The sequence below is a fragment of the Monodon monoceros genome, unplaced genomic scaffold (assembly GCF_005190385.1).
Source record: "Monodon monoceros isolate NGI ecotype Baffin Bay Population unplaced genomic scaffold, NGI_Narwhal_1 Super_Scaffold_22, whole genome shotgun sequence".
Lineage (NCBI taxonomy): Eukaryota > Metazoa > Chordata > Mammalia > Artiodactyla > Monodontidae > Monodon > Monodon monoceros.
Genome location: NW_021703779.1, coordinates 99,175,030 through 99,201,856, shown reverse-complemented (window position 1 = coordinate 99,201,856; position 26,827 = coordinate 99,175,030). Strand labels below are relative to the sequence as shown.

At 45.8% G+C, this 26,827-nt stretch overlaps 1 protein-coding gene across 7 annotated transcripts in view; it reads right to left on the bottom strand.

The window, feature by feature from the left end:
• Positions 1-14,001, bottom strand: part of DOCK11 (dedicator of cytokinesis 11) — a 217,683-nt gene extending 203,682 nt beyond the window's left edge. For 6 of the 7 annotated variants that reach the window (XR_003796312.1, XM_029240008.1, XM_029240010.1 and 3 more), the window contains exon 1: positions 13,782-14,001. Coding sequence is in view for 6 of the 7 variants with exons in the window: in XM_029240008.1 (XP_029095841.1) it covers positions 13,782-13,883 (102 nt within the window). In the remaining variant the exon portion in view is untranslated. The remainder of the gene's footprint in view (positions 1-13,781) is intronic. The other variant, XM_029240013.1, reaches the window with a different exon arrangement.
• Between the last annotated feature and the right edge of the window lie 12,826 nt (positions 14,002-26,827).

Below are 26,827 nucleotides of genomic sequence, written 5' to 3'. Positions count from 1 at the left end.
ACACACACACACACACACACACACACACACACACACACACACACACAGTGACATATACTGGGCTCTAGAGTGGTAATTATATCATTTCTTAAACTCTTCATTCTTATTCCATACTTCCGCAGACAGAATCTCCACTTCTCTTAGTTGGAACTAAATACAAAGCCAGGACACTTTAGGGGACAACCTTGCCAGATGTGTAGCTCCACAACATTCCCTTAGCATCCAGGCCATTGGATTTCCGGAAAAGGCACCCAGCCATCACTAGCTCAGGCCTCTGGAATTTTCCATCCTTGTCTAAAGAAAAGGTTAAAAACAATAAACACAGTGACGGCCCTGTCCCCCAGAGAACACTTTATGACCAAACACAGAGGAGAGAGGGAAGGAAGAGGTGAGAAAAAGATGAGAAGGGGTGAGTGAGAGAGTGCCCACCGTGGAAGGAAGTTTCCAGAGCACAAATATGTAGAAGCTTTTCCTGGAAGGTCACAGTGCAGAGAGGTGAGGGCTGCCAGGGGCAGCAGTTGAAAGATCAGAATGAGGGGAGAACAGTCAGGGGTTAGTGGAAGGTGCAAAGAGAAAGAAAGAAATTTGGTCGGGAGAGCGCGAAGTCAGCTAAAGGAACCCTGCCCCAGTGGGTGCCTCGCTCAGAGCAGGTCTCAAGGCCTCGGAGGGGCAGCCTCCACGGCCCCCATTCCTGTCTAGCAGGGTTTGCTGCCTTGAGAAATACGGATCTGGAATAGGTGTGAACTGTTGCCCTTCTTCTACCAGAAGATGGAGGAAGTGAGGGCCAGCCAACCCTTGACTCCCAAAAGGAATCTGGCCTCTACAGGTTTCCGGTGGTCCCAAGTCTTAAACCCCCAAGTCGGAGAATTAGGTTCCAACTAACACATACGGTGGAGAACTACATAGAAGTGTCCTCCACATTCCTTAACTAATTAATTTGGGGTCTTGAATTATGCGAGTTGACAGGATGCACCACCCCACACAAAACTGTTCCATTTACCTAGCACAATTTCTACAGGGGTGGATTTCTTCCTGTCTGAATCTAAAACTATACCGCTACCCTCATTAAATATTGTTAATATTTTCATCTCTGGTCTCTTGGTCTATTATAATGAGGGGGAAAAAATCCCTTCCTTCCATCTTAACTTGTTTTTATCCTTTAGTTTCCTCAGATTAAGTCCCTGTCTTCCCTTCCCCCACCCCACCCCCATCCTTGCCCTAAGTAGATCCCATGTATTAAAATCAGTAGAAATAGATTCTCTGCTTCAATTCAAGCAACAGTTCTAAAAGCATTTCCCTTGGGATTTTAGCATGACCAGAAGGAACGTATTTCTCTTTTCCTTCAGCTAAGACAGCTTGCTATCTCCCATAGCTCAGCATGCCTCTCCCCTCCCATCTCTGTCTGTCTGTCTCTCTCTCTTTTCTAGCTCACTCTCAAACACATTTGCTTCCTACTTTCTTCTGGTACACACCACACTCCCAGATGTTCCAGAGTCCTGAGGCATCAACTCTGTCACGAAGGTCATTGATCCAATGCCTACTATCCCTAAGCCATGAAGTTCAGATGAGGGCCAGTGAAAAAGGAAAAACCTCAAACCAGAAAGGAGTAACTCAGTAAAATAATATGAAATAAACTATAACAAAATAAGCCAGGTTGAAGGGCAAGAGCCTATAACAAAAAAAAAGGAACATCAGTTTCTAAAGAAGATTTAAATAGGATTACAGTTAATACCTTTTCACATCCTAGAGATTAGTAGTATCTAAATACATTAGAAAAAATTTTAAGATAATTCCACTGCAAACATCTGAATTTTTTAACTGAGTTGGCTTATAAGGAGAATTGGAACTATTTTCCTATTGAGGAGAAAAGAAAGGAAGACTGGAACAGGAGACAGTGAAGATGGTTAATGTATATTTTGTCAGTAGAGATTTTTAAACAAAATCTGGGGGTTTCCCAACCTTTTACAAAATGTTTTTCAGTACATTTCAGCCAATTATCCAAGGGACTGGAAAAAGATACGCCTGGCCTCGGAGAAATATAGCCATGGCCAATTAGAAGTGATGTAAAAATAGAAAATGCAACCCACATCGATGATAGAGTGCTTCTTCAGGGCAGTAGGCTCTGTGCCATCAGCTTATCATGGATATTGTCATGGCCAGCGTGAGGAGGGCTGGTGCAAATGCGATCAGCCAGCAAGCTTTTGTGGTGTGTGTCTCTAAGATGGCAATGACTGGACTTGGTGAATGAGACAGGAAGTTTCAATTTCTCTCTCAATTGAAAACATCGTGAAGACAGAAGGAATCAGAGAGCTTTTCCAGTCCTTCTCTCTGCTTCTTGAATCATGTGTTTTAGAAACCCATTTCTGGGAAAGGGTCTGCCAATTACCTTGAAAATGCAGGAGGGCCATGCCCAGTCTAACCTGACCTTCAGGATGGGTGAAGTGTCTCTCACACAGGACACATGAGAGGTGTCTTGGGGCTTGTCAGCCAAAGAGTTATCCTCTCTGATGTGAAACCATCCTTTTCTCTTTTCAATACACACACCCACCCCCTTACCTCTTTACTCTTTAGCTGAGGGTGGAAAATTCCATAGGCCTGAACTGGCTAAGTGCCTGCCAAGTGTCTGGCCAGCTTGTATCTTGAAACACCTCAAGTCTGAAAGCAGTGCCCACTTACAAGAACTCCAGACTGAGGGACTTTTGTGTGGGAAAAATTTTTTTTAATCATGAAGAATTTAAGAAAACATCCAAATTGAAATTGCAGACTGCAAACCTATATCGCTTTCTTTCAGCCAAAATTCTCAAAAGGGTTTGTGCTTTCTCATTCTTATTCTGTGAAGGCTTTTGCACCTGGCTCACAGTTTGCCCGTCTATCAGCCCCGTGTTCCTCCTCCACCACAAGGTCAGTATCCATGCTGGAAACCCATGTGACCCTAGAATTCCACCATTCCTCAACCTCTAGCAATGGTTTCCCAAAGCTGTCCGCTTCTTAATCCCTGGAATTTGTGACTACGTTATATTACATAGCAAAGGGATTTTGCAGATGTAATCAAGTTAAGGATTTTGAGATGGAGAGATTATCCTAACTAATTATCCTGGTGGGACCAAGGTAATCAATCATAAGAGTCCTTCTAAGTGAGGGAGGGAGGAAGGAAAGAAGGAAGGCAGAAGAGTCAGAGTCAGAGAAGGAGATGTGATGACATAAGCAGTATCAGTATGATACGATGTGAGAAAGACTTGACCAGACATTGCTGGCTTGAAGATGGAGGAAGGGGCCACAAGCCAAGGAATGCAGGCAGCCTCTAGAAGCTGTAAAATGCACGGTAACAGATTCTCCCCTAGAGCTTCTGGGAGGGAGTGAGGACTTACAGACACCTTGGCGTTAGTCCACTTAAAACCGTTTCAGACTTCCAACCTCCAGAACTGTGAGTTTAGTAAATCTGTATTGTTTTGAGACGCTAAGTTTGCGGCAATGTGTTGTAGCGGCCATAGGAAACTAACAGGCCATGCATCTAGTGCAACTCTCAGCAGGGTCACTGCTGGGACTCCTCATCTCAAGTACTCTGCCTTTTCTGAGTTCTCTAAGCAGACACCCAGCGTGCTAAGCTCAAGCTATTGTGCAGTCATGCTGAGTGTAGGACAGTCCTCCTCAGGACCGGCAACAAGACGAGAACTCTCCTAGAGGGGCTGCGCAATTGGCCGGCAAACCAAGGCAGAGGGTTAGATATGGGGTAGGGGGTCGGGACGAGAAAGAAGATAAAACCCAGTGACCGGAAATGGATTTTACAGACCGGGCAGAACCAGTAGCCTAGGGGACTTAAGGCCCAGATCCGCAGCTCTGAATACGAGTCTTCTGATGTCCCCTTGCTTAGGCCCTGACTAGTCTCTGGGCCTGGGGCGGTGCCGGGCTGGCAGGGGACATCCGAGTCCACCCCACGCAGAGGAAGCAGGGGGAGGGAGCTGGGCCTCCATCGCAGAACTGAGGCGACAACAAAGCCCTATGGAATTCTCCTCCGGCTCTCCCGGTGAGAATTCCGCCAGACCCCGTTTCACTTCGTTCGGAAGGCGAAGACAGAGGCAGAGCTCCTCTGTAAGCAGTCACGCAGGTCGCTGGCAGTGGAGGAGCGATTCTCCCTCGGGGTCAGGTTAGCAGGGAGAACCTTCTTTGCTCCACAAGCAATAGAGCATGATCTAAACACTCTTCTGGCCAGAAGGAGAGCTGCGGGCGCCTATGAGCTTTCAAATAACCATTTTGTTCAATTTTCGCCAACAGTTGATTGAGAGCCCTCCTGGATTTAAGTGCTTTCTTGGTGGTAAGTTAGGCAACTCAGAAGGTGGTATTCCCTCCTTCTGGTCTCTAGGAAACCATTTAATGGGCCGAAGCCTTCGGAACTTGTTAACCTATGAAAATAAACTGGTTTTGCCAACCACACTGTTCCACTCACGCCATGAACATTGACAACAGGTCCTGTAAGACATAAAGTTGGCAGTCTCTCAAGTGGGAAAGCTACACGGCTAATATAAAAGGCATGGAGAGAAATATATATGTTGTTATTTTTGGACGGCACTAACCTGCTTGAAAAAAAATCATAAAAACAGTTCCCTGAAAATGATCCCAGGTACCTTGGCAGAGCCAGTGTCCTGGAGAATTTTTTTCCCCCATATAGCTAGTCAAATAGCAAAGAAAGGAAGGACGGCCAATTGCAAACAGTTCTCAAAGTCCTTAGGCTGACTTTGGCAAGGAAAAATCTATACGGATCTTGCCCACATTTCTCAGTAACAACCCCACCCCTCTTTATTTCTTTTTTCTGTCCTCACCTCCTACTTTCCCACTACAGAGACCTAAGCTTGTTCAGAAATAAACACTGTTTCCCAACAGGAGGAGATCATCACCAAAACCGCACAAAGAGAGCTTCCTCCACCCGTTCTATTGTGGAATCTGGCCCAGGAGCTGGTGCTTCTTTACCTGATTGTGCCAAAGAAATTGAGACACCCGGAGTTCATTACCTGTTCTGTCATTTAGCAAACTTGGGTGGCCTACGGCCTGCCTCACTTGAAACCATGCCTCTGTTTCCCCACTGAAGGGAGACAGGTGATGACAATGCAGGATGTGTTTCACAGTGACCTGGAAGAACATGCGAGGTCAGAGGCATAACAGCATTTTTGACTCATCATAAGATCGGGGCTATAAAAATACAAGGTCTAATACAACCACTATTTCGTACAAAGGCATTCCCCAGCCTCCTGACACACTTCGCTGAAGCACTTCAAATAAAGATGTTCTGTCTCAGAGGCTTAGAAGAACATTTGACTTCTTAGTTAAATCTCACCCAGTCAAATCTCTTAGTCACTACGGAAAGCAACGGGAGGGGAGAGCTGAAGTATCAGAATACCTTCAAACATTTCTCTGCAGCTTGAAACATGTACAGTCCAACGTAAGCTGTCGAGAAAGGCCAAAATACAACTTCCTGTCAACGATAAACTCGATGAGCAATAAAAATAAGGTGCTAAAGAATGGCAGGAAATCATTAATAGCAAATTTTGGCGTGATTGTGCGACGCTGTGCGTAGATAGTAGGTCAACCTCATGTCCCTGGAACAGTTGGCATATTTTCCACGGTACTGACTACGCTGGAAACCTGCACGTACTGTTCCTAATTGGACTCATCCTGCTACCACAAAACCAGGATAGCTGGGCAGAAAAGTATATTAATTTCTTAGAAGACCTGTAAGCTTAAAATGTTCCCACTAAAATACATGTTTCCAAAATACATCTTTAAAAGGGCACTTGAATGTCAACGGTCATTTGATTCTTTTTAAAGTAAGGATTAATGAGTAAAAGGCATGTCAATAAAGTTTTGAGAGGGAAAGGAAAGAGCGTTCAAGTTCTAGTCTTCCATACAGAGCCCAATGCTCCTCTATCCATGCTTTTGGAGAAACCGCGCTGAACAGATTGTCGTAAGTTTCCCAGACCAGAGGACCTCCTCCCAGGCACAGGATGGGGTGTTCCTCCCCACTAGACGACCAGTCTTCCCACCCACTCATCTGACTAGTCTGAAGGCAAGAACTGCCAAAGACCCAGAGCCCTAGCTCACATCCACTGGGCTCTTCGATATGATCCAGTCCGCCTGGGAATGGCTGCTCCCAGGACCTCATGGGCAGCCAGCTTATTCTGCCAAGAAGGGTATGATTCTCGGCTCAGCCATGTATGTGGCTCACCCTTTGGGGCATGATCTACAGCAGGGAAATAAAAAAGCAAGGGTACCTGCTTCCCTTCTACCCGTCTACTTTTGTTGGTTGATGTGTCACACATACACAAAAGACTTCTGCACACCATCAAGCCCGGGAATAAGCATGCGAGCCAACAGTTGTCCAGTGCCTTCCACGTGCCAAGCCCCGGTCCCCAGTGCTTTGCATGCAACTCATGGAAGCCTTTCCGCAAACCCAAACCCACGAGAGGGTTATCGAGGCACAGAAGGTGAAATAACTGGCCCAAGGTCACCCAAGTTAGTAAGCAGCTGAGCTGGACTTTGAACCCGGGCAGTGAGTTTCCAGAGCCCAGTGTGCTCTACTAAGCACGAGTCACAGACAACGGAGCTGAACGAGACTGTCCCTTTGCCCCAGCTCCTGCTCTGGGAGCCTCCAGGGTGTGGCCCTGCAAGAATCGGAAAGGCATCTGGCTCTGGGTTGATATAAGCGACAGGTCAACGTTACCCATGAACCCCTCTGCACTCCTGACAAAAGCTAAAAGAAACTAAGGTATCTAAATCCCAAACAGAGATGTATCATAAAACTACCATTAGGATTTACAGAAAAGGGGAAACGGCTCTCGTGCTTTCTCCCGCCTGTGGTTTCTGGCCTTCCCTCTGTGTTTTAAAAAAAAAAAAAAAAAGGAAGAAAAGAAAACAAACAAAAAAACTAATAATTTTTCAACATGCCTACGGATCATTTTATGTCTCAGAAGAAAGCAAAAGCAGGGAGGTGAATGACTCCTCTGAACGGAATTCCCGCAAACAAGCCTGGGGGGGGGCGGGGCGGCTCCCGAGGTGGGGTCTGGGAAGGCAGCAAGCGCTCCGGCAGCCCACAGACGTCAGGTCAAGGAATGTCAAGGGGAGTTACACATGTACACTGGATGTGAATTTCTCAGAGTGTCGGGCGCTGCCATTTACTTTCCCCATTCCCAAAAAAAAAAAAAAAAAAAAAAAAGGGTCTCTGTAGCCCAGTAAATGAGGAAAATGCCAAAGGCCTCATTTAACATTGTTGAACCCAGAAAGGACCAACGTCTTGAAAAAACGTTAAGGACCACAAAAAAGACCATGGGGGGGCGGGGGCAGGCAGAAATGATGTAACTAACTGAAGACAGAAGCAGCACCAATCACTGGACTCCTGCCGCTTCCATCGTCTCTGTTTCACACTCAGCTGCACGCGTCCCATCTCCCTTCCAGGCTTGCGAGTCCCTCAAGGGCAGGAAACACGCTCGCCAGCCTCTTCAGGCACCTGGGGAAGGACGCTGGTCAGGCTGAACCCTGGGACGGGAAGCTGCCCAGGGGGTGACCTAACTTCCCATGAAGCCTGCCTGGGGAGGCCGCTCCTCAGCACCCCCCCCCGCCCCGCCCCGCCCTGCCTCCCACTTCCCTAACGACCCCCAAAGGTGCAAAGCTCTTCAATCAGCTAATCTCGCCTCCCCTGCCCGGCTGCTCAGCCCTGGCTCTTCCGCCCCTTCCTGATCCCATCTGGAACACTTTCTTCTCTGCCCTCAAGAACCCTAGTCTTTTGCCAAAACACAACACTAGAGGCTCAGCCTTTCCCCAGAATGTTCTCTCCACCGCCTTAACTGTAAAATGGCTTTGCCCTGACAACCCTCTCTAGAAGGGGCCGCTCATTTGCTTCTCCCTTCCCCTCTCGTGGAACACACTGACCCTCCTGGTCACCTGGGCTGACAAACCTCAATCATCTTGACTCCACCTCCCCCCCTCTCTCTTCCTCCCACTTCTTCCTTCCCCCCTCTACTCCCCCTTCAAGGATCACTAAATCCTGCTGATTTTATCACTACTCCTACTTCTTCCACCTTATCTCCATTGTCACTGCCTCAGCTAAGCCACTGTTGTCCCTCTCCAAAACCATACAGCTATATTTTACCCAGTTACCTGGTCTCCAGGCACCCAACACCTGGTCCATCCTATATATTGTTTCCATGTGTTTCCCGCTGTGAGAGGCACTGGGAATAGACAGGAACACACAGCCCCTGCCTTCTTGGTTCATATTCAGAATGGGTATGAAATATTGCCCCCTTCTTCACTGTAATCTGTGATAGACCCTTCTAGGATACTTTTTTTTTTTACTAGATCTCTCCTAAACTTTTATGAATCACTTATACATCAGACGCTTTCCAAATATTACCTTCTTCGACCCCCCCGAGAACTCCACAAGGTCAGTACAACTATTTATTATCCCCATTTCACAGATGAGGAAAACAAGATCTCGTTACTCGCTTCGGTTCACAATGCAAGCCTGTGACAGAGGGCAGAGTCAAGCCCAGGTCTGACTCTTGAGCCTGGGCTCTGACTCCCACATTTTAAGGAGGACACTGAAACCTTGGAAAGGAGCCCAAACAAGATGATCGTGATGGTGAAGCATCTTGAAACCAAGTCACATGAGGAAGGAAGGAAGGAAAGAAATGAAGGCTCTTTGGCTTTGGGAAGAGTGCATTTTAAAATGCCATGGTGGCTGTCTCCAAATATTTGAAGGGTTGCCATGTGAAAGAGGAAGCAAACATATTCTGTGCGGCTCCAAATGGCAGAGCTAGGCCTAGCCTAGTGGTGGAACTTACAGAGAGCAAATTTCAGCGCAAGAGCCGTTTCTAACCCAGCCCTCTAATGGGCAGAGAGCGTTTAAGGAGAAGCTAGGCAACGTTTGTCAGGGCCGGTACGGGGGACGTTCCTGCCTTGAGTAGGCAAGTGGTCTAGATCTGCGTTTCTGTGCACATCAAAGTCACCTTGGGTTGTTTTTAAAAATACACATGCCTGGCCCCAGCCCAGACTTATCGAAACAGAATCTTAGGGGTAGAGACCGTTAGTGTGAGAAGTACAAACCAGGAAATAAGTCTGTACGAAGGTTCACTCAAATCCTCAATAGAAGAAATACAGATGGCTAATACATATGCCAACCTGGTCAACTTCAAGACTAATGAGAGGAATGCAAATTAGAAAGGTGATATGCCGTTTACTGCCTACCAGATTGCAGAGGTTAAAAAATACTAATTACCGGTGTTGGCATGGGAGGGGGCAAAAGGAACACTCACACTTTCTGGTGACGGAAGGGCAAATGTCAATAACTTTCTGCAGAGTAATTTAACAGCAGGTTTAAAGGAAATGTTAATGCTAAAAATGTGTCTAATGTTTGAGCAAAGCAATTCCAATGCTAGAAATTTATCCTAGAGGGACAATCTAGCATGTTTGAAAATGCCTGCTCAAAGATGTTCATTCAAATTCATGTTTATACCAGAGCTGTCCTGAAGAACTTTCTGCAGTGGTGGAAATGTTGTCTCTGGGCTGTCCGATGCGGGCCAGCCACTAGGCACACGTGGCTCTTGAGCACTTGTGGCAAGGGCAATTTAGGAGCTGATTTTTAAAGTTTTTAAACTAATTTTAGTTTTTTAATGAATTCAAACGTAAATGTAAATAGCCACAGGTGGCTAGTAGCTACTGTACTGGAGAGCTCATGTTTATAACTCCTCAGAATTAGAACTTCTCAAGACATCAAACGATAAAGGATGATTAACCTATGGTCCACCCACAGTGGGACTTCTGGCAGTCGTTAAACATGATTATGTAGATTTGTATCACTGACGCGAAGAAATGTTCATAAGATATGGGTAAGTGACATAATTATTTACAAGTTTGTATGATAAATTTGTTTAACGTGCTCGGCTTGGAAAACAAATTCTATTCAGTACTATTTGGTGCTTCAAAGAGGGTTGGGCAAGGAGGCCTCTCCGGCTTCACCGCAACCTCTGCAGTGGGCTGGCTGACAGATCCTTCCTTCTCCAAACCTGGAGGAGCCAACGGGAGCAGTAAGACCATTTCATGCTTACTCGCCCACACTCTGGGTCAGTGCATGCAGAGCCCAGCTAAGTCTCTGAACTGCAGACTCGCGGGCAAAGCCCGTTGCAACTGGCTTTATTCTACCGTGTAAGTTGTTTTGTCCTCGATTAAGTACTTTCCACAAATTCCCCTGGGAAGAGGGAGCAGGGGAGCTGATTCATTTTCAGGCCTTCCCTAAATGCAAACCTAAGGAACACTCCTTGCAGAGGTGGTAGTGTTGGGGGGGAGGAGGGGGTGTCAACAGCTGCAGACCCTTTTCAGCCATTCTCGGCTCTTGGAGAGCTTTTCTCCACTGGCTTTGTTATATGCCATCTGGCCAGGCGCCAGCCAGGGCACCATGCATGCATCGCCCTGCCTCAAGGGGCTACAACCCGTAATATCTAGCAACCCTTTCCTGATCCTTTGGCGCACAAGGAATTGAAAGTAAATTCAGCAGCAGCAAGCCAACAGTACTTAAACACCTACTAGGCGACCTTCCCAGGCAGACACAGGGACTCCTCCCAAGGGCAGCCAGAATACAACAGGTTTATCAAATGCCTTTGTTCCCCCAGAGGCACAAAGAGCTACATCCTGAATTATAACAAAAACAGCGTTGAAACTCTGCATTTTAAAATGTGTATATATGTAAACACTTCTCAGTTAATCACAGACGCTCTCAGGTTATAATATTCCTCCCCAAGTCTCTCTTGAGAAATCTCTGCCAGTGGTTAATTCTGTAATTATCCCTTTGCCTGGGTTAAAAATGTCTTTCATTAAAAAAAAAAAAATGCAGCAACAAAACGGTCTCTCTTTCTCTATCTGCTTCATTATATAGTTAACAGATTTGAGGAAGTACTGATAACTGAATGAAGGTTTGAATACACAACTACGTGCTATATATAGCCCAGGCCTTCTGAATTTTTCAAACAGTGAACAAAACTGAATGATGTTAGCAACATGCCAAAAAGGGTATAATTGTTAAAAAAGAAACCACCTAAACAGGAAATTCTGTATATTTGTTCAGCTTGGTGGTTTTTCCAAGTTCTAGTGAAAGATACACCACAGGAAAGCTTGCTCTGCGGCAGGAATGACTCCATATTGAAATCTAATGAAAATGCAACTCCATATTGAAGCCCTAACTTGAATGTCGTGGGTTTACAGCAGCAAGTGTAAATCCTACCTCAGCTGTCCCTAATAAACATTTGGGGTCTTAAATCAGAAAAGAATCAGACGTTATGATGGCAGCTGCAATGTGGTCCACTCGCTCTCCAGCCACCCATGGCTTTGCTAACTTTGGTTAACGAGCTCTTGGTGTCAGAAAAGCAGGGGCCAAGAAAGAGAGCCATTTAGGAGAGCACACTCCATTTAAGACTCTTTCCTTATCTCTTAATTGACTGAACTGCTTCAAAACAGCATTCACTAAGGTGCTATGAATAAGCTAAAACTGATTTATGTACATAATCTGGGTGTCCTCTTGACAAACACATACACACAGACCCAACCCAGGCTGGAACTAACAGAAACAAATGAAGATAAAGTCATCACACTCATTCATAATTTTAGGGCATCTAGGATTGTGCCTTGCACGTTGCAGGGGCTCAACAGATATAGATTTAGATTCCTAGAATCGGTTCTCCCCACCTCCCCAAATCTCAGTGTGGACCACATACCAGAGTAGTAAATAAATATCATTCCTGTGCCTTGCCCGGTAAAAAAAATCTGTGGCCTTGGTCCCAAGTAAGCTAGGTTGGCGGTATCTCTCAGAAGAGTCTCCTCCCACTAACAGTTTTTTGTGCCAGAGTCAATGGTTAGGAAGGCACCTGTGTTACCCCCAATTCTTTTTCAAACCCAAAACCCTGGACAAGAATGCTACTGTCAACTACGTTGCTGGGGGTGGCAGGTCAAATGCTGGTCAAATCCCAGCGGAGGTTTGCTGAGTCCCATTTATTCTCTTGAGACCATCTGTCCAATTCACAGGCTCCCTTCACACGATGTGGTAGAGGGCCAGCCACCCCTGCTTAAGCGAGGTTTTCTTTCTTCCTGAATTTAGGAAAGCGTTTCCTATGCTAGGGAGACTGAATCACTTGTTAACAATCACCCGAGATGAGAGCCCTGGTATAAATTCCCTACCCACAGCTTGCCTTCCTCTCTTAACTGGCTGTGATGACAATCGAGGTTCCAATCTAACCCCAACAGGACCTCATTCTAAAATCAGTGAGACACACAATAAGCCAAGTCCATTAAAACAACATTAAAGGTCTGGCTTTTTAGCTCTGCTAAACAGCAGGATTAAACTTCCAAGGGTCCAGCTACGATAGAGAGATTTCTTTAAAGTCATTTGGCTTTGCACAGTTGTAGCTATTAGGGATCAGATCTTTATCTCAAAGGTACATATTTTTACCTTTGATCCTTCTCCAGAACTCCCACTAATGTCAACTTTCTCCACTGTTGGGATCAGGCCCCTGGCCTCCCTTTAATGTTGTTTTTATCGCAGATTCTACAAGATCAACAGAAAAATTACAAGGAAAAGCTGTGAAGTTCCCTTCCGATGATAAGTTGTTTTAACAAAAAGAGCTCACTCTTAATGGTGAAATTTAAACACAGCAGACGACTCGCTATAAGGTAGAGAGCATGGAGAGAGACAAAAACGAACAAACAAAAAACCAAAGCAACAAAACAAATGCTAATTAACCAGTCTGATTGCTTATTTAGGTTTTGACTACTGGTCCAGGAAATTGGCAACGAGTGTCTTGAAAACAGGAGAAGGGGCAAGTGCTCGTTAGTACCCTCCGCTGCGCTCCAGAGTCAGACAATCCGAATGAGGGTGAGGGTGCGATGGAAAGGCTCCCAGGAGGTCAGCGCGCTTTCCAATGCCCATCCCCCAACCGTGAGCGGTGGGGCTCTGAGCCCAGGTCCTCCATCCCTGGACTGGCGCACACCGTCTTCCCCCAAACCCCCATGGCCCCATCTCCTGCCTCCGAAGCGCTCTCGGGTCGCAGGGGACACCCTCGCCCTGCGGCTGCAGACCCCGCGCCCACACGCCCCGGAAACCCGTTGTCTCCAACCCCCTCCCCCTCCGCGGCGGCAGCGGCGGCGGCGACAGCAGCACCCTTTCTTACACCCATCACCACCCTCTCCCCAGTAGCAGGAGGAAGTCGCTGTGCTTCCTCTGTTCTCACCGCCCGCCGGAGCTTGGGCGCCCGGGGCTTTTTGGGTGGGGTTCTTTTTTTGTGTACACGGTGTGTGTGTGTGTGTGCGCGCGCGAGTGCGTGTATGTGCAAAACGGACATCGCATCCTTCCGCCTAGGCTGCCTCAGGTGCGGGCAGCATGGACTCTGGATGTCGTCGCGCCCGGGTCGCCGGCTCTTTGTGCCGGGTCTAGGGCAGCGCGGGGTCCGTTCTCGAACTCACACCCCCGGCCGGGGCCCCAGTTCCGAGCCCCCGACGGCCCGTCGGCGTCCAGCCCGTGCGGGGCAGCCGGGCAGCCGCGGCGCTGTCAGCGGGCGCCTGGGACTCGGACCCCGGCGAGCGGCGGCCGGGGCGAAAACTTACTGAAACGGAGAAAGAGCGCGGAGCGCACCGGCCGGCCGCCGCCGACGCCGTCCCCGTCCCGGCCCCGCGCGCGCGGGCGCGCGGGAAGCCACCCAGTTGCTCTCGCCCGGAGCGCGTTCCCCGGGACGCCCCGTCCCCCGGCCACTCACCAGCACTACGGAGCCCCGCACGGCCTCCGACACGCTCTGTCGGAGCTCGGCCGCCGTGCCGGGCTTGCTGAGCCGCTTGGTGAATTTGCGCACTTCGGCCATGGCAGCGGCGGGAAGGTCTCGGCTGGCTTGCTCACTGCCCCGGGCCGGGGCGGCCGCGGCCGCTGCTGCTCCAAGTGTTTACACGCCGGCCGGCCACATCGCAGCTTGGCGGCGGCGCGTCTCCCGCTGCTCCTCCCTCCCGCCCTCCGCTGCCCCTCCCTCTTTCCCTCCTTCCCTTCCTCTCTCGCTCGCTGTCCTGCCCCACGGCGGCGGCCGCTCCCTCCCCCAGAGAGCCCGTGCTCCGTGCGCGAGCAGCCCGAGGAAGAGGGTGTGTCTGGCGAGGAAGGGCGTGTGGAGGGGGAGGGAGCATTGGAGGGGGAACGAGGGTCACGAGGGAAGAGGGGGGAAGTGGCAACCGCTCGGGCTCCGCCCGCAGCTGATAATTGCTGGTGCAGCCGCCTCCGGGAGGGGAGGTCTGGTTGCTTCATTTTCGTTTGTGTGTATTTGGGGGCGGGGAGGGGGGAACGACACGAAATGTCTCCAAGTGTGCGGCGCGCTCTACCCCAGCGCTCCTTTCCCGCCCCGGAGGCTGCAGTGCCCGGAGGAGGGCTGGGGAACTCTCGCGCCCCGCCACCCCGCAAGCCCCCAGGACCGGGGCGGCGAGGGGCTGCGCGACAACGTGGAGCAGCCGCCTATTGTGTGCTCCGCCCGGGATGGGTCGAGCCGATGTCGCTGTCGAAGGAGGGAGAGCGGGTTTTCCGGCCGGAGCGACTCGCTTGGGTCCTCTGCTGCCCACACCTCCTCCTCACGTGGGAGGGGTCGGGGGGCAACCCCAGGAGGGAGCGGGCTTCTGGGACTGGAAACTTGCTGTGGGCGAGCCCACCCCTCCACCCCCAGCAGGGCAGGGGACAGCTGGATGGTGGGCCCTGAGCCCGTGGCAGGTTGTCTAGTTTGGCAGAGACTGGGCGGGGGGGCGGGGGCGGGTTTGGAAGGCCATTACCTGGAGTCTGGAGGATTTACTGGTCTTCTAGAAGCTTTTACACATCCTGCTATCGCCTCTCCATTTCCTACTCCTTTCCTTATCCTCTTCACCTTCCAAGAAATTGTTTCCCAAGAATCAAAGAACATCTTCTAACTAGATGTAAAATAAACGTGCTTAAGACAGAAATAAGGATGTGAATCTTGAAGTACTAGTGACCCTGTAAAACCTCCCCAAGTGCAAAGTGAAAGGCTCTGCTAACCGCGGGAATTTTCTGTCTGGTTACTTAATGTGTTAAGAGTTTGAAAATGGCCAAAAATTTCTGGGGAGCCATGCAGCCCTTCTAAGCGGGTTCCTACCACTGCCATGAGGGCACTTTGCCCACTTTTTTTTTTTTTTCCCCGGTACGCGGGCCTCTCACTGTTGTGGCCTCTCCCGTTGCGGAGCACAGGCTCCGGACGCACAGGCTCAGTGGCCATGGCTCACAGGCCCAGCCGCTTTGCGGCATGTGGGATCTTCCCGGACCGGGGCACGAACCCGTGTCCCCTGCATCGGCAGGCGGACTCTCAACCACTGTGCCACCAGGGAAGGCCCACTTTGCCCACTTTTTACCATCTTCAAAGACCAAGCAGTCACACCTATATATAGGACTTTGTTTTGAAAACAAGGGCATGGTTGATGGTTTCTGTGAATCCAGAAAAGACCAAATCTCTTAGCAGCATGTCTATTTCAGCAGTCATCACATTAGTCCCATTAAAGCACAGACAAAGGTTCCAGAGGGCTTGGGACCCGGAAGTCCTCAGAAGGCAGAAGCCATGTATCACCAATCTTGGCTTTGCACAGAGCGTATGTATATAAAATGTGTTAATTGTTGAATGTAGGTGGATCAGCCCGAATTCACGCCTCGGTTCCATGAGTGTCTGTGTGGCCCGCCCTGTTGGTTACCGCCAGAAAAGCCATAACACTTTTTCCTTGCTAAGACAGCCCAGATTTGCTTCTGGTATGGAGCAGAGCCAGGGGGCTTAGGGAAGACAGACCCAGCTCCAGGTGATGAATTATGACTGGTTAAAAAGAAAATCATGATAATCTCACTCTACTAGAGGAATGGTCTTAACTCCATTCAGTTTGGGCCCATGCAATAGAAAAGAGAAGTGTGGGAGGAGAGCTCCTGAGTTTTTCCACCTTTTAAAAAAGAGCTGTGCAGAGAGACCTCTGCTACCCCTTCTCCCTGAGAGGGGTCTTTTCTGGTGACGCATCTGTCCTTGGCAGCCATTTTGCAACCACAAGGGAAGTCCAAGACCATCGCAGAGGGGCCAATCCAGAATTCAGACAGCATTGAACCGTTGAACCAACCCTACCTAGTACTGCCTACCTCTGAGAAAAGTAAACCCTTATAGTTTATGCAACTTTTAGTTGAATATTCTGTTTCTTTCAGCCAAAAGCATCTTTACTACTACATACTCTATTGTAGCCATTAAAAGTACACAGGGTTGAACAAGACAGGCCAAGGTCCCTCTTCTGGTGGAGCTTACGTTCTAGTGCAAGCAAATGAACATGTTAATTTCAGAAAGCGAGAAATACTATGTGGAGGATTAAGTTAAGGTGATAGGATAGAGAGTACTTGGAGTTGGAGACCTAATTTAGAATAGAAGGTCAAGGAAGTCTTCTTGGAGGAGGTGAAAGTTGAGTGAGTCTTGAAGGAAAAGAAGCAGCCAGCAAAGATCAGGAGGTAGAGCACTCCAGGTAGAATGGAATGACAGGTACAAAGGTGTGGAGATGGGGGCAGACTTAGTGTGTTCAAAGCCAGAAAAAAAAAAAAGGGCCAGCATGGTTGGAGCATAGAAGGAAGAGAAGTAGTAGGAGATGGAATCGGAGAAGAAGGCAATTTCTACAGAGCCTTGTGAGCCATCGGAAGCACATGTCACACGGATGGTATGCAAACACCATCTGGTCATTAGTAGGCGCCATGCTTATTCTTGAGACTGTAGGTTTCACTTTTTTTGCTTTGAGGCTTCTGTTTAATTACATAAACATTGAGCGTTGTGCTATGCACTGAGGGACGATGCAGGATGAATTAAATACACTGTCCATTCCCTTCAGGAAAAAAAAAGTCCTGTAGAGAATGTATTTATGATACAAGGAAGTATGTGATAAAGACCATACTTGAGGTAAAGCGGGAGATCGCAAAATCACATCTGATTAGGGCCTACTGAAGGCTTCCTGTAGGAGGGGGCGTTTGAGTTTGACCCTGAAGCTGAGTAGGATTTGGACATGACTACACTCACATAGTAAAGGGAAATTGTAGAGGCAATCCTACAGCTTCCAACAGAGCATTTTATTGGGTGATTTCTTTTCCACATTTGTTAAATATCTTTGATTTTATCACAAATTTACCTACCCTAATGTTTATTTTAATTTAATTTAATGTTAACCCTATCCTAATTGAACTTGAGATTCAAGTATTAGAAATGCCATAGAGCTCTTTGACCTAGAAATTCCACTTCTATGAATCAATGCCAAATAACTCTCACATGTGAACTGAGATGCCTGCCTAAAGATACTCATTGTATCCATGTTAATAATAGCAAACTATTAGAAACAACCTAAATACCATCCATAAGGGACTACTTTATCCTCAATTTCTAGATCAGTGCCTGGCACATAGTAGGTGCTCAAAAAATATTTGTGAATGAATGAATGAATGCATGGATATAACATGATTCATTCATACTAAGGAATTCTCTACAGCTATTAAGAAAGAATGAGATATATATGGATGTACTTACATCGAAAAACTCCAAAACATATTGATAAAAAGCAAGTTGCAGAACAATTCTACTTGTGGAAAAATAATATTTGTGTATGTGTATCTATATCCCTACACATGAGCTGACCGGGGGGAGGGGGCTTATGGGTGGGACATGGGAGTGGAGAGCAAGCAGACTTTCACATTTTATCATCTAAATGCTGCAGACTCTCAAATGTATATTTCCAGCTTCAGCCCCCAGACTTGTATATCCAATTCATCATCCCTACATGGATGTCTAATAGATACCTCAAATTAAGCATGCCCAAAACCTAACTCCTATTCTTTCTCCGCAAATCTACTCCTTCTATAATTTCCTCTATCTCGGTATATGATAGTTCTTTTCTAGTTGCTCAGGCCAGAAACCTTAGAGTCATCTCTTATTTCTTACACACCCTGCATCTAATCTAACAGCGAATCCTGTTGACTCTGCCTTCCAAATACATTCAAGAGGGAATTCCCTGGCGGTCCAGTGGTTAGGGCTCTGCGCTTCCACTGCAGGGGGCACGGGTTTGATCCCTGGTCGGGGAACTAAAATCCTGCATGCCCCGCAGTGTGGCCAAAAAAAAAAAAAAAAAAACTTTCAAGGTCCAAAGACTTCTCCCATCTCTACCAATACCACCCTAGTCCCAGCCACCAGCATCTCTTGCCTAGATTATTTCAGTGGCCTCTCAATTGACACCCCACCCCCGCCCCCGCGTTCCCCCTTGCCCTGCTACAGTCTATTTGTAACATACCAGCCAGTGATTCTAATCAGTCCCCCGCCCAGTTTGTGCTTAGAGTGACCTACAAGATCCAATGTATTACTTATCTCTTGCCGTGTAACAAATTACCCCCAAATGTGGCCCCTTAAGAGAACACACACTTGTTATCTCACATTTTCTGTGGATCAGAAATCTGAGCATGGCTTAGCTGGGTCCCCCAGATCAGGATCTCTCACTAGGCTGTGATCAGGGCATTGGTTGAGGCCTCGCTCATCTCAAGGTTCAAGTGGGTCAGGATCTCTTGCTAAGCTCGATCAGTGGTTATTGGCAGGATCTGGATCCTCACAAGTTGCTTGACTGAAGGCCTCCGTTCCTGGCTGGCAGTTGGCCACAGGCTGCCTTCAGCTCCTTGCCATGTGGGCTTGTCCATAGGGCGTTTATAACATGGCAGCTGGCTTCATCAAAGTGAGCCAATGAGAGAACAAGAGACTACCAGCAAGTAGAAGCCACAGCCTTTAAGAACCTAATCTTGGAAGTGACACCCCTTCAGTTTTGCTGGCTTCTATTCATTAGATCCAGCTCACAATCAAGGGAAAGGGTCACACAAGGGCGTTAGCACCAGGAGGTGGGGACCATTGGGGGCCATGTCAGAAGCTGCCTGTCACAGTCTAGACCACCTGTCCTACTACATCTCCTTTCCCATAACTCTCTGATCTCATCTCCTGCTAATCCTCCCCCTTGTACTCTATGCTGGAGCCAGGCCTCCTTGTGATTTCTTGAAATGGCAGGCATTGCCCATCATCAGAGCTTCATCACTTACTATTCCCTCTACCTGGAAGGCTCCTCCCCACATAGCTTCATTGCTTTATTCCCTCACTCCTTTGGATCGTGCCCAACGTCACCTTCTCAGTTAGGAATCCCTTGACCTCCCTGTTTAAAACGGTAACCCTCCCTCCTATCTAACTTACTGTTCTTTATTTTTCTCCAAAGCACTATCACCATTTGATGTGCTATATATGTATTTACCTAGTTATTTTGTTTGTCGTCTGTCTTCTACACTAAAATTTAAGTTCCATGAGGGCAGGACATTTTCTCTGCTTTGTTCACTGTTCTAGCTTCAATGCTTAGGGCAGCGCTGTCCAATAGAAATACAATACAAGCCACACGTGTAATTTTAAATTTACTAGCAGCCACGTTAAAATTCAGTAAAAAGAAGGTGGTGAAATTAATTTTAATAGTGTATTTTCTTTGACCCAATATATCCAAAATGCTATCATTTCAACATGAAATCAATATACAGGCAGACCTGATTTGATTGTGCTTTGCATGTACTGCATGTTTTATCGATTGAAGTTTTGTTTGCTTCAAACGAATCTACTGGCACCATTTTTCCAACAACATTTGCTCACTTTGTGTCTCTGTGTCACATTTTGGTAATTCTCGCAATATTTCAAACCTTTTCTATTTGTTAGTATGATCTATGATCAGTGATCTTTGATGTTACTATTGCAAGAAGATTACAACTCGCTGAAGGCTCAGGTGATGGTTGGCATCTTTTGACAATAAAGTACTTTTTAATTAAGGTATGTACATTTTAAAAAAATATTTATTTATTTAGCTGTGCCGGGTCTTAGTTGCAGCACGCAGGATCTTCGTTGCCGCATTCAGGATCTTCGTTGCAGCATTAGATGTAATGTTATTGCACACTTAATAGACTGCAGTAGAGTATAAACATGACTTTTATATGCATTGGAAAACCGAAAAATGCGTGCGAGTCGCTTTATTGCAATATTTGCTTTATTGCAGTGGTCTGGAACCAAACCCACAATATCTCTGAGGTATGCCTGTAAAAATTATTGATGAGATTCTTTTTTACTTTTTTTTTTTTCATAGTAAGTCTTCAAAATCCAGGCTTCACCCTTAGATTGTTCAGATGCTAAATTTTCATCAGAAATCCATGATCTGTATTTAGATTCATAGTAGTAGTTGCAAGAGTAGATTCACACATCCAACTTGTTTAAAAGTTTCCCAATAACTGTATCGCATATCAGTTTTTATATTTCAGTATGCATTAATTAAAATTAAATAAAATTACAAATTCAGTCCTTCAGTCACACAATCCCCATTTCATGTGCTCAATAGCCACGTGTGGCTAGTGGCTACTAAGTTGGACAAGGCAGGCCTAGAACAGTGCCCAGCACATCAGGGTCACTCAATAATTAATTAAAATATCCAAATTTATTGTGTAAGACTTTTCCAAAGAGAAGATATTTATGGTTAGTTGGAGAAGACAAATAAAGCAAAACGAAAGCAATCATGATGCCATGCCCACTTCTCTGGGTCACTGAGGACTTTGTAACAAGCAAACTGTAATTGCAGAGAGCTGTAGAGACTCTAAAGCACGTTTATATCCATTAGCTCTTGCAATCCTCAACACAATCGTGAGAGGTAGGTAGAGCCAAGGCTATTTTTCCCATTTTACAGATGAAGAAACTGAGGAAGCCAAGTCACGTGTTATTTGGCAGAGCCAGAAACAGAACCCAGGTCTTCTAGTTCTCTTTCCAATACACCATATAGTGTCAAGTAACCTGAATGGCCCTGAGAGGAACTCCGTCTTACTTTATCTCATTATGGATCCATCATAGCTGAACTTATAGTGATGGTGTCCGATTAGATACAATAATATATGCACTATATGAGTATCTGAAAAAGTTAAGAGCCCTATTAGAGTATGAGGTATTTGAAATTATATAAACCTTACTGTGTGTACATTAACAGCCTACTGCACCACTTGGAATAATGGGAGGTTTCTTATTCCCCAGACAAAGGCACAAACCTCACCCTCTTTTGTTACTTTTACCGAATCCACCTCCTTCACAGAGTGTAATAAAAATCCTCTACCCATAAATTGGTTGTGGATTTAAGGATAACACTTTCCCCTACCAGAGGCTAATGATATGTCTCTGAAAATGCAAATGTAGGGGTCTTGAGTATTTCGAACGCTGTTGAAAGTACTAGGTGTTACTTTGTACTGTAAGTGCATGTTCCTAAATGGGAAACTCATGAAGAGACCGGATGGTCCAGGCTGGGGAAGGAAGATGAGAACTTCCTCGGGCGAGTTGGGCAAGTTGGGCGCTGGGCAAGTTGAGTGGAAGCCATCTGTGGAGCAGAGTTGAAAAGAGCAAAGGACGACTTTCAGCAGCCTTTAGGGGCAGATAGGTTGTATCCAGAAAATTGCAGAGACTAGGATCAGAGCAGGAACAAGGACAGGGTGGGCAGATACTTAGAGCTGCAGAAATCAACGCGTGACTAGATTCTCGTTCACACTGCTTCACTGTATAGGAGGCAAGATGGGGTTTAACTCAGACACAGGAAAAGAAAACACTTAGGAGAAGGGGCCGTGTCACAGACCAGAGAAGACACCTGGCCTGACACCTAGTAGGTGTGCAATCAACATTTACTGAACAAAAAGGACCTTACTTCTACTGATGCCAAAAAGAGGGCCTCGTGGATATAAATGCAACCAAGCCTGGAGGGCACACTAAGGGGAAAGGAGAGGAGTGAACATTTACTGAGCTCCTACGATGTGCCCGGTGCCATGATGACTTCTGTGATCTGACCACCCTGGAGAATTAACAGGAGCACAACAAACCATATGGTCAGGGCCTGTGAGGAGGTTTATAATCAACACGAGCAGAATAGCATGGTGGGTGTGCACTAGGGCAGCAGGTCCCCAACCTTTTTTGGCACCAGGGACCGGTTCGTGGAAGACAATTTTTCCATGGATAGGGTGGAGTGAGGGGGTGGGGGATGCTTCAGTGGTAATGCGAGCGATGGGGGGGATGCAGAGCGGCAGACGAAGCTTCGCTCACTCACCCACCGCTCACCTCCTGCTGTGCAGCCTGGTTCCTAACAGGCCGTGGACCGGTACTGGTCTGCGGCCCGGGGGTTGGGGACCCTTGCACTAGGGCACAAGAGTGTAATTGAACTGGGTTCAAATCCTGGTTTCTGACTCTCTAGCAAAGTAATCACGAGCAGGTCATTTTTCCCCATCGGCAAAATGGGAATAACAACTAGTACTTGGCTTCCGTGTTTATGGAAATTTAATGAAATAAATTGTCTGGCACACAGTAAGCTATTAAATAAGCATTAGTTGTCTGTGGCAGTTGTTGTGTTTCCCAAAGATGCTACAGCGGGATCTCCCATCCCACATGCTCTTTTTACAACATGAATTTGACGCTTCTGCCTTCAAGACATGACCAGCTACATAATTTTCTGGGCTCGGCGTGAAGTGCAAATGCAGGGCCCCTTGCTTGAAATGTATTCAGAATTTTACATTTACGTTTCCAACAACAGGAGAACATTAAACCAAGCGTGAAACTCTTCTGAGGGTGAGGCCCTGTGTGACTGTACAAGTTGCACACCCATGAGGCCAGGGGTCTGTGTTGCCTCTCCCGGAATCCAGGTGGGCTTGTGACCATGGCAGGATGACACAGTGTGATTTCTGAGGCAAGATCATAAAAAGTGATACATTGTCTATGTGGTTCTTTTTTGATACCTGTTTGGAGCCCTGAGCTGCCATTATAAGCAGTCTATCTGTCTCCAGGCCACCATGCATGGAGGAAACCCAGACTGGCCCCTGTGGAGAGGCCACGTGGAGAGGCTCTCAGGCTACATGAAGTGAAAAGAATGCCTGAGCAGTCTCCTGCTGCTCTGGTGCCCCTGCAATTCCAGCTTCAGTCACCATCTGACTACAATCACCTGTGAGGCTCTGAGCCAGAACCATCCAGCTGAGCCCTTCCTGAAATTCCTGACCCACAGAAACCATGAACAATAATAAAATAAGTGTTGCTCTCCTAAGCCACTAAGTTTTGGGGCGATCTGTTATATAGCATTTGATAACTGGAACACTGTCATTAAAACAAAGAATTAAAACAGCCAGTACCAGGAGTGGAAGTGATATATCAGAATGAAAGGAACTGCATCTGAATGTGTGAAACTCGTTTGGATCCTGTTTCAATCAAACTAGCTTTAAGAGAATTTTGAGACAATTGGAATTATTTGAATATGGATTGGGTATTAAATGATATTAAGGAATAATTGTTAATTTTGTTAGATATGACCATAGCATGATGATTATGTTAAAAACCAGTCTTTATAGGTTTGAGATGCATACTGAAGTATTTACAAATGAAATGACACAACGTGGGATTTGCTTAAAAATGCTTCCCAAAGCACCAAGACCATTCAATGGGGAAAACACAGTTTCTTAAGCAAATGGTTCTGGGACAATCAGATTTCCACATGCAAAAGAATGAAGTTGGACCCCTACCTCACTCCATATATGAAAATTAACTCAAAATGGCTCAATAGTTTAATTATAAGCACTAACACTGTAAAACTCTTAGAAGAAAACATAGGGGTTTATCTTTATGACCTTGGATTTGGCAATGGATTCTTAGATTTGACACCAAAACCACGAGCACCAAAAGAAAAAGATAGATAAACAGGACTTTCAACAAAATCAAAAACTTTTGTGCATCAAAGTACATTATCAAGAGGGTGAAGAATGGGGAAAATATTTGAAAATCATATATCCGATAGAAGTTTAGGATTCAGTATATATAAAGAATTTTTATAACTCATCAAGAAAAAGGCAAACAACCCACTTAAGAAAATGGGCAAAGGACTTGAATAGACACTCCTCCAAAGACATATAAATGGCCAAGTAACACATGAAAAGATGCCCAACATCATTGGTCATTAAAGATATGCAAATTAAAACCACAATGAGATACCACTTCCCACCCGCTAGGATGACTGTAATAAAAAATAATAATAATAATAAAGAGACTGAGCTGCTGAATTGACCAGCCCTGCACCTTGGACCTCTGGTTGTTCAAGACCATAAATGTTCTCATTGTTTAAGCCACTTTTAAGCAGGCACTCTTTACTTGCAGCTGAAAGCATCCTGACTGGTAAGAGTTGTTAAACTGGTCTCTCCCGTCAGATAGGCAGGAATAAATAAATAGATAAACAAACAAACAAATAAATAAATAAATGGAAGGGAGAGAGAGAGAAAAAAAGAAGAAAATAGCAAGCATTGGCCAGTATGTGCAGGAATTGGAATCCTCATACATTGCTGGTGGGAATGTGAAATGGTGCAGCTGCTGTAGAAGAACATTTTGGCGAGTCTTCAAAAAGTTAAACATGCAATTACCATATGATCAAGCAATTCCAATCCTAGGTATATATCCAAGAGAAATGAAAGCATATGTCCATACAGAAAGTTTACATGAATGTTTATAGCAGCATTATTCATAATAGCCAAAAGATGGAAACAGCCCAAATGTCCATCAGTAGATGGATGGGTAAAGAAATTGTGATCTAGCATATAGTAAAATAACTTCAGCCATAAAAAGGAATGAGGTACTGATACATGTTACAACTTGGATGAACCTTGAAACCATTATGCTAAGTGAAAGAAGCCAGACACAGAAAGTCACACATTGTATGATTCTATTTACATGAAATACCCAGAAAAGGCAAATCCATAGAGACAGAAAACAGATTAGTGGTTGCCAGGGGTTGGCAGAGGGGGAATGGGGAGTATTACTTAATGGATACAGAGTGTTCTTCTTGGATGATGAAAAAGTTTTAAAACTACAGAGAGGTGGTAGTGGCACAGCATTTTGAATGCACTGAATGGTTACATCTTTAAATGATTAACTATAGAATATTATTTAATTTTAAAAAGAAAGAATTCCTGTCACGTGCTACAACATGGCTGAACCTTGAGGATGTTATGCTAAGTGAAATAAGCCAGTTACAAAAGGACAAATAGCGTATGATTCCACTTGCGTGAGATATCTAGAGTGGTCAAAACTATGGGAACAGAAACAGAGTGATGGTTGCCAGGGCCTGGGGAGAGGAGAAAATAGGGAGCTGTTCAATGGGTACAGAGCTTCAGTTTTAGTAGATGAAAAAGCTCTAGGAATCTGTTACACGACAATGTGAGTATGGTTTACACTACTGCTCAGACACTTCAAAATGGTTAAGAGAGTGAACTTTATATTATGAGGTTTTTATCACAAGTAATTTTTAAATAAAAAGTGGTTAACTGTATGTTGTATGAATTTAAGCTCAATATAAAAATACTACAGCAAAAAAAAAATGGGGGAGTGGTGGTAGATGAGACGAGATTAACAAAAAGCCAATAACTGTTGAAGTGGGTGAGGGGTACATGAGGATTCATTATACTGGTCTTCCTGCTGTTGTGTATGATGTATATAAAATATTCCATAATGAAAAGTCAAGAGAGAAGTTGCGCTTGTCAAACTGTATCTATATAATACATATTGTCTGTTTTCAGGAATTGCCTTACTCTAAAAGTCTAAAGTTAATCATATCCTGATAAACTGCTTGTGTCTGCTGGTTTGGCATGGATAAGGTGGCAAAAAAAAAAAAAAAAGACTGCCAAGGAAGACAGAAAGTGTTGGGAACGATGATGCCTAAGGGAACACATTCATATAATTGTTCTTATTATGTGATAATCTGCTTTATTAAATGGTGTGCCATGCCCAACAACTACTAAAAGTCCATAAATGATCACTAGAAGGAAAACACGATAGTCAGGGAATTAATGCATAGGCAGCATTTACCAACTAAACATCATACTAAAATATATTGTCCTCCCCATGACTGCAGTTTCGGTGACACTCAGAATTACGTACTAAACAAATGCACCACCAGGGCTGCCACAATGAACAATTCTAGAGGACACCAACCACATCGTAGACTATGTGAGTGGCACCCCCTGGGGACGTGGAGGGACAATCTGTTCAGTCGCATGCAAGTGGCCCCAACTCATTCTCTGCACTCCCCAGGGATATTTTAGTTGGGAAAAAAGTTATAAACAAGTAAACAAAAGAAACAAAACCGGGTCTTGTAATCTTGAGTCTTAATCTAACAAAGTCAGAATTTCTAATTACAAGTGAATATAAACAAATAGAGCCTTTGATTTCTAAAAACTCAGGAGTTGAGTTCTCTAGAATGAAGGAATGATTTCTGAAATAGCTGAATTAAAGCATGCCTAAATATGGTAAAATGGCACTTGTGTTCCTCCCTTTGCTCCAGTGAATCTATTCCAAATGATTTCTTCATATTAAGATGCAATTACGCAGATGTAGGGAATGGACTTGAGGACACGGGGAGGGGGAAGGGTAAGCTGGGACAAAGTGACAGAGTGGCATGGACATATATACACTACCAAATGTAAAATAGATAGCTAGTGGGAAGCAGCTGCATAGCACAGGGAGATCAGCTTGGTGCTTTGTATCCACCTAGAGGGGTGGGATAGGGAGGGTGGGAGGGAGACGCAAGAGGGAGGGGATATGGGGATATATGCATATGTATAGCTGATTCACTTTGTTATACAGCAGAAACTAACACACCATTGTAAAGCAGTTATACTCCAATAAAGATGTAAAAAAAAAATTGGCTGGGGAATTCCCTG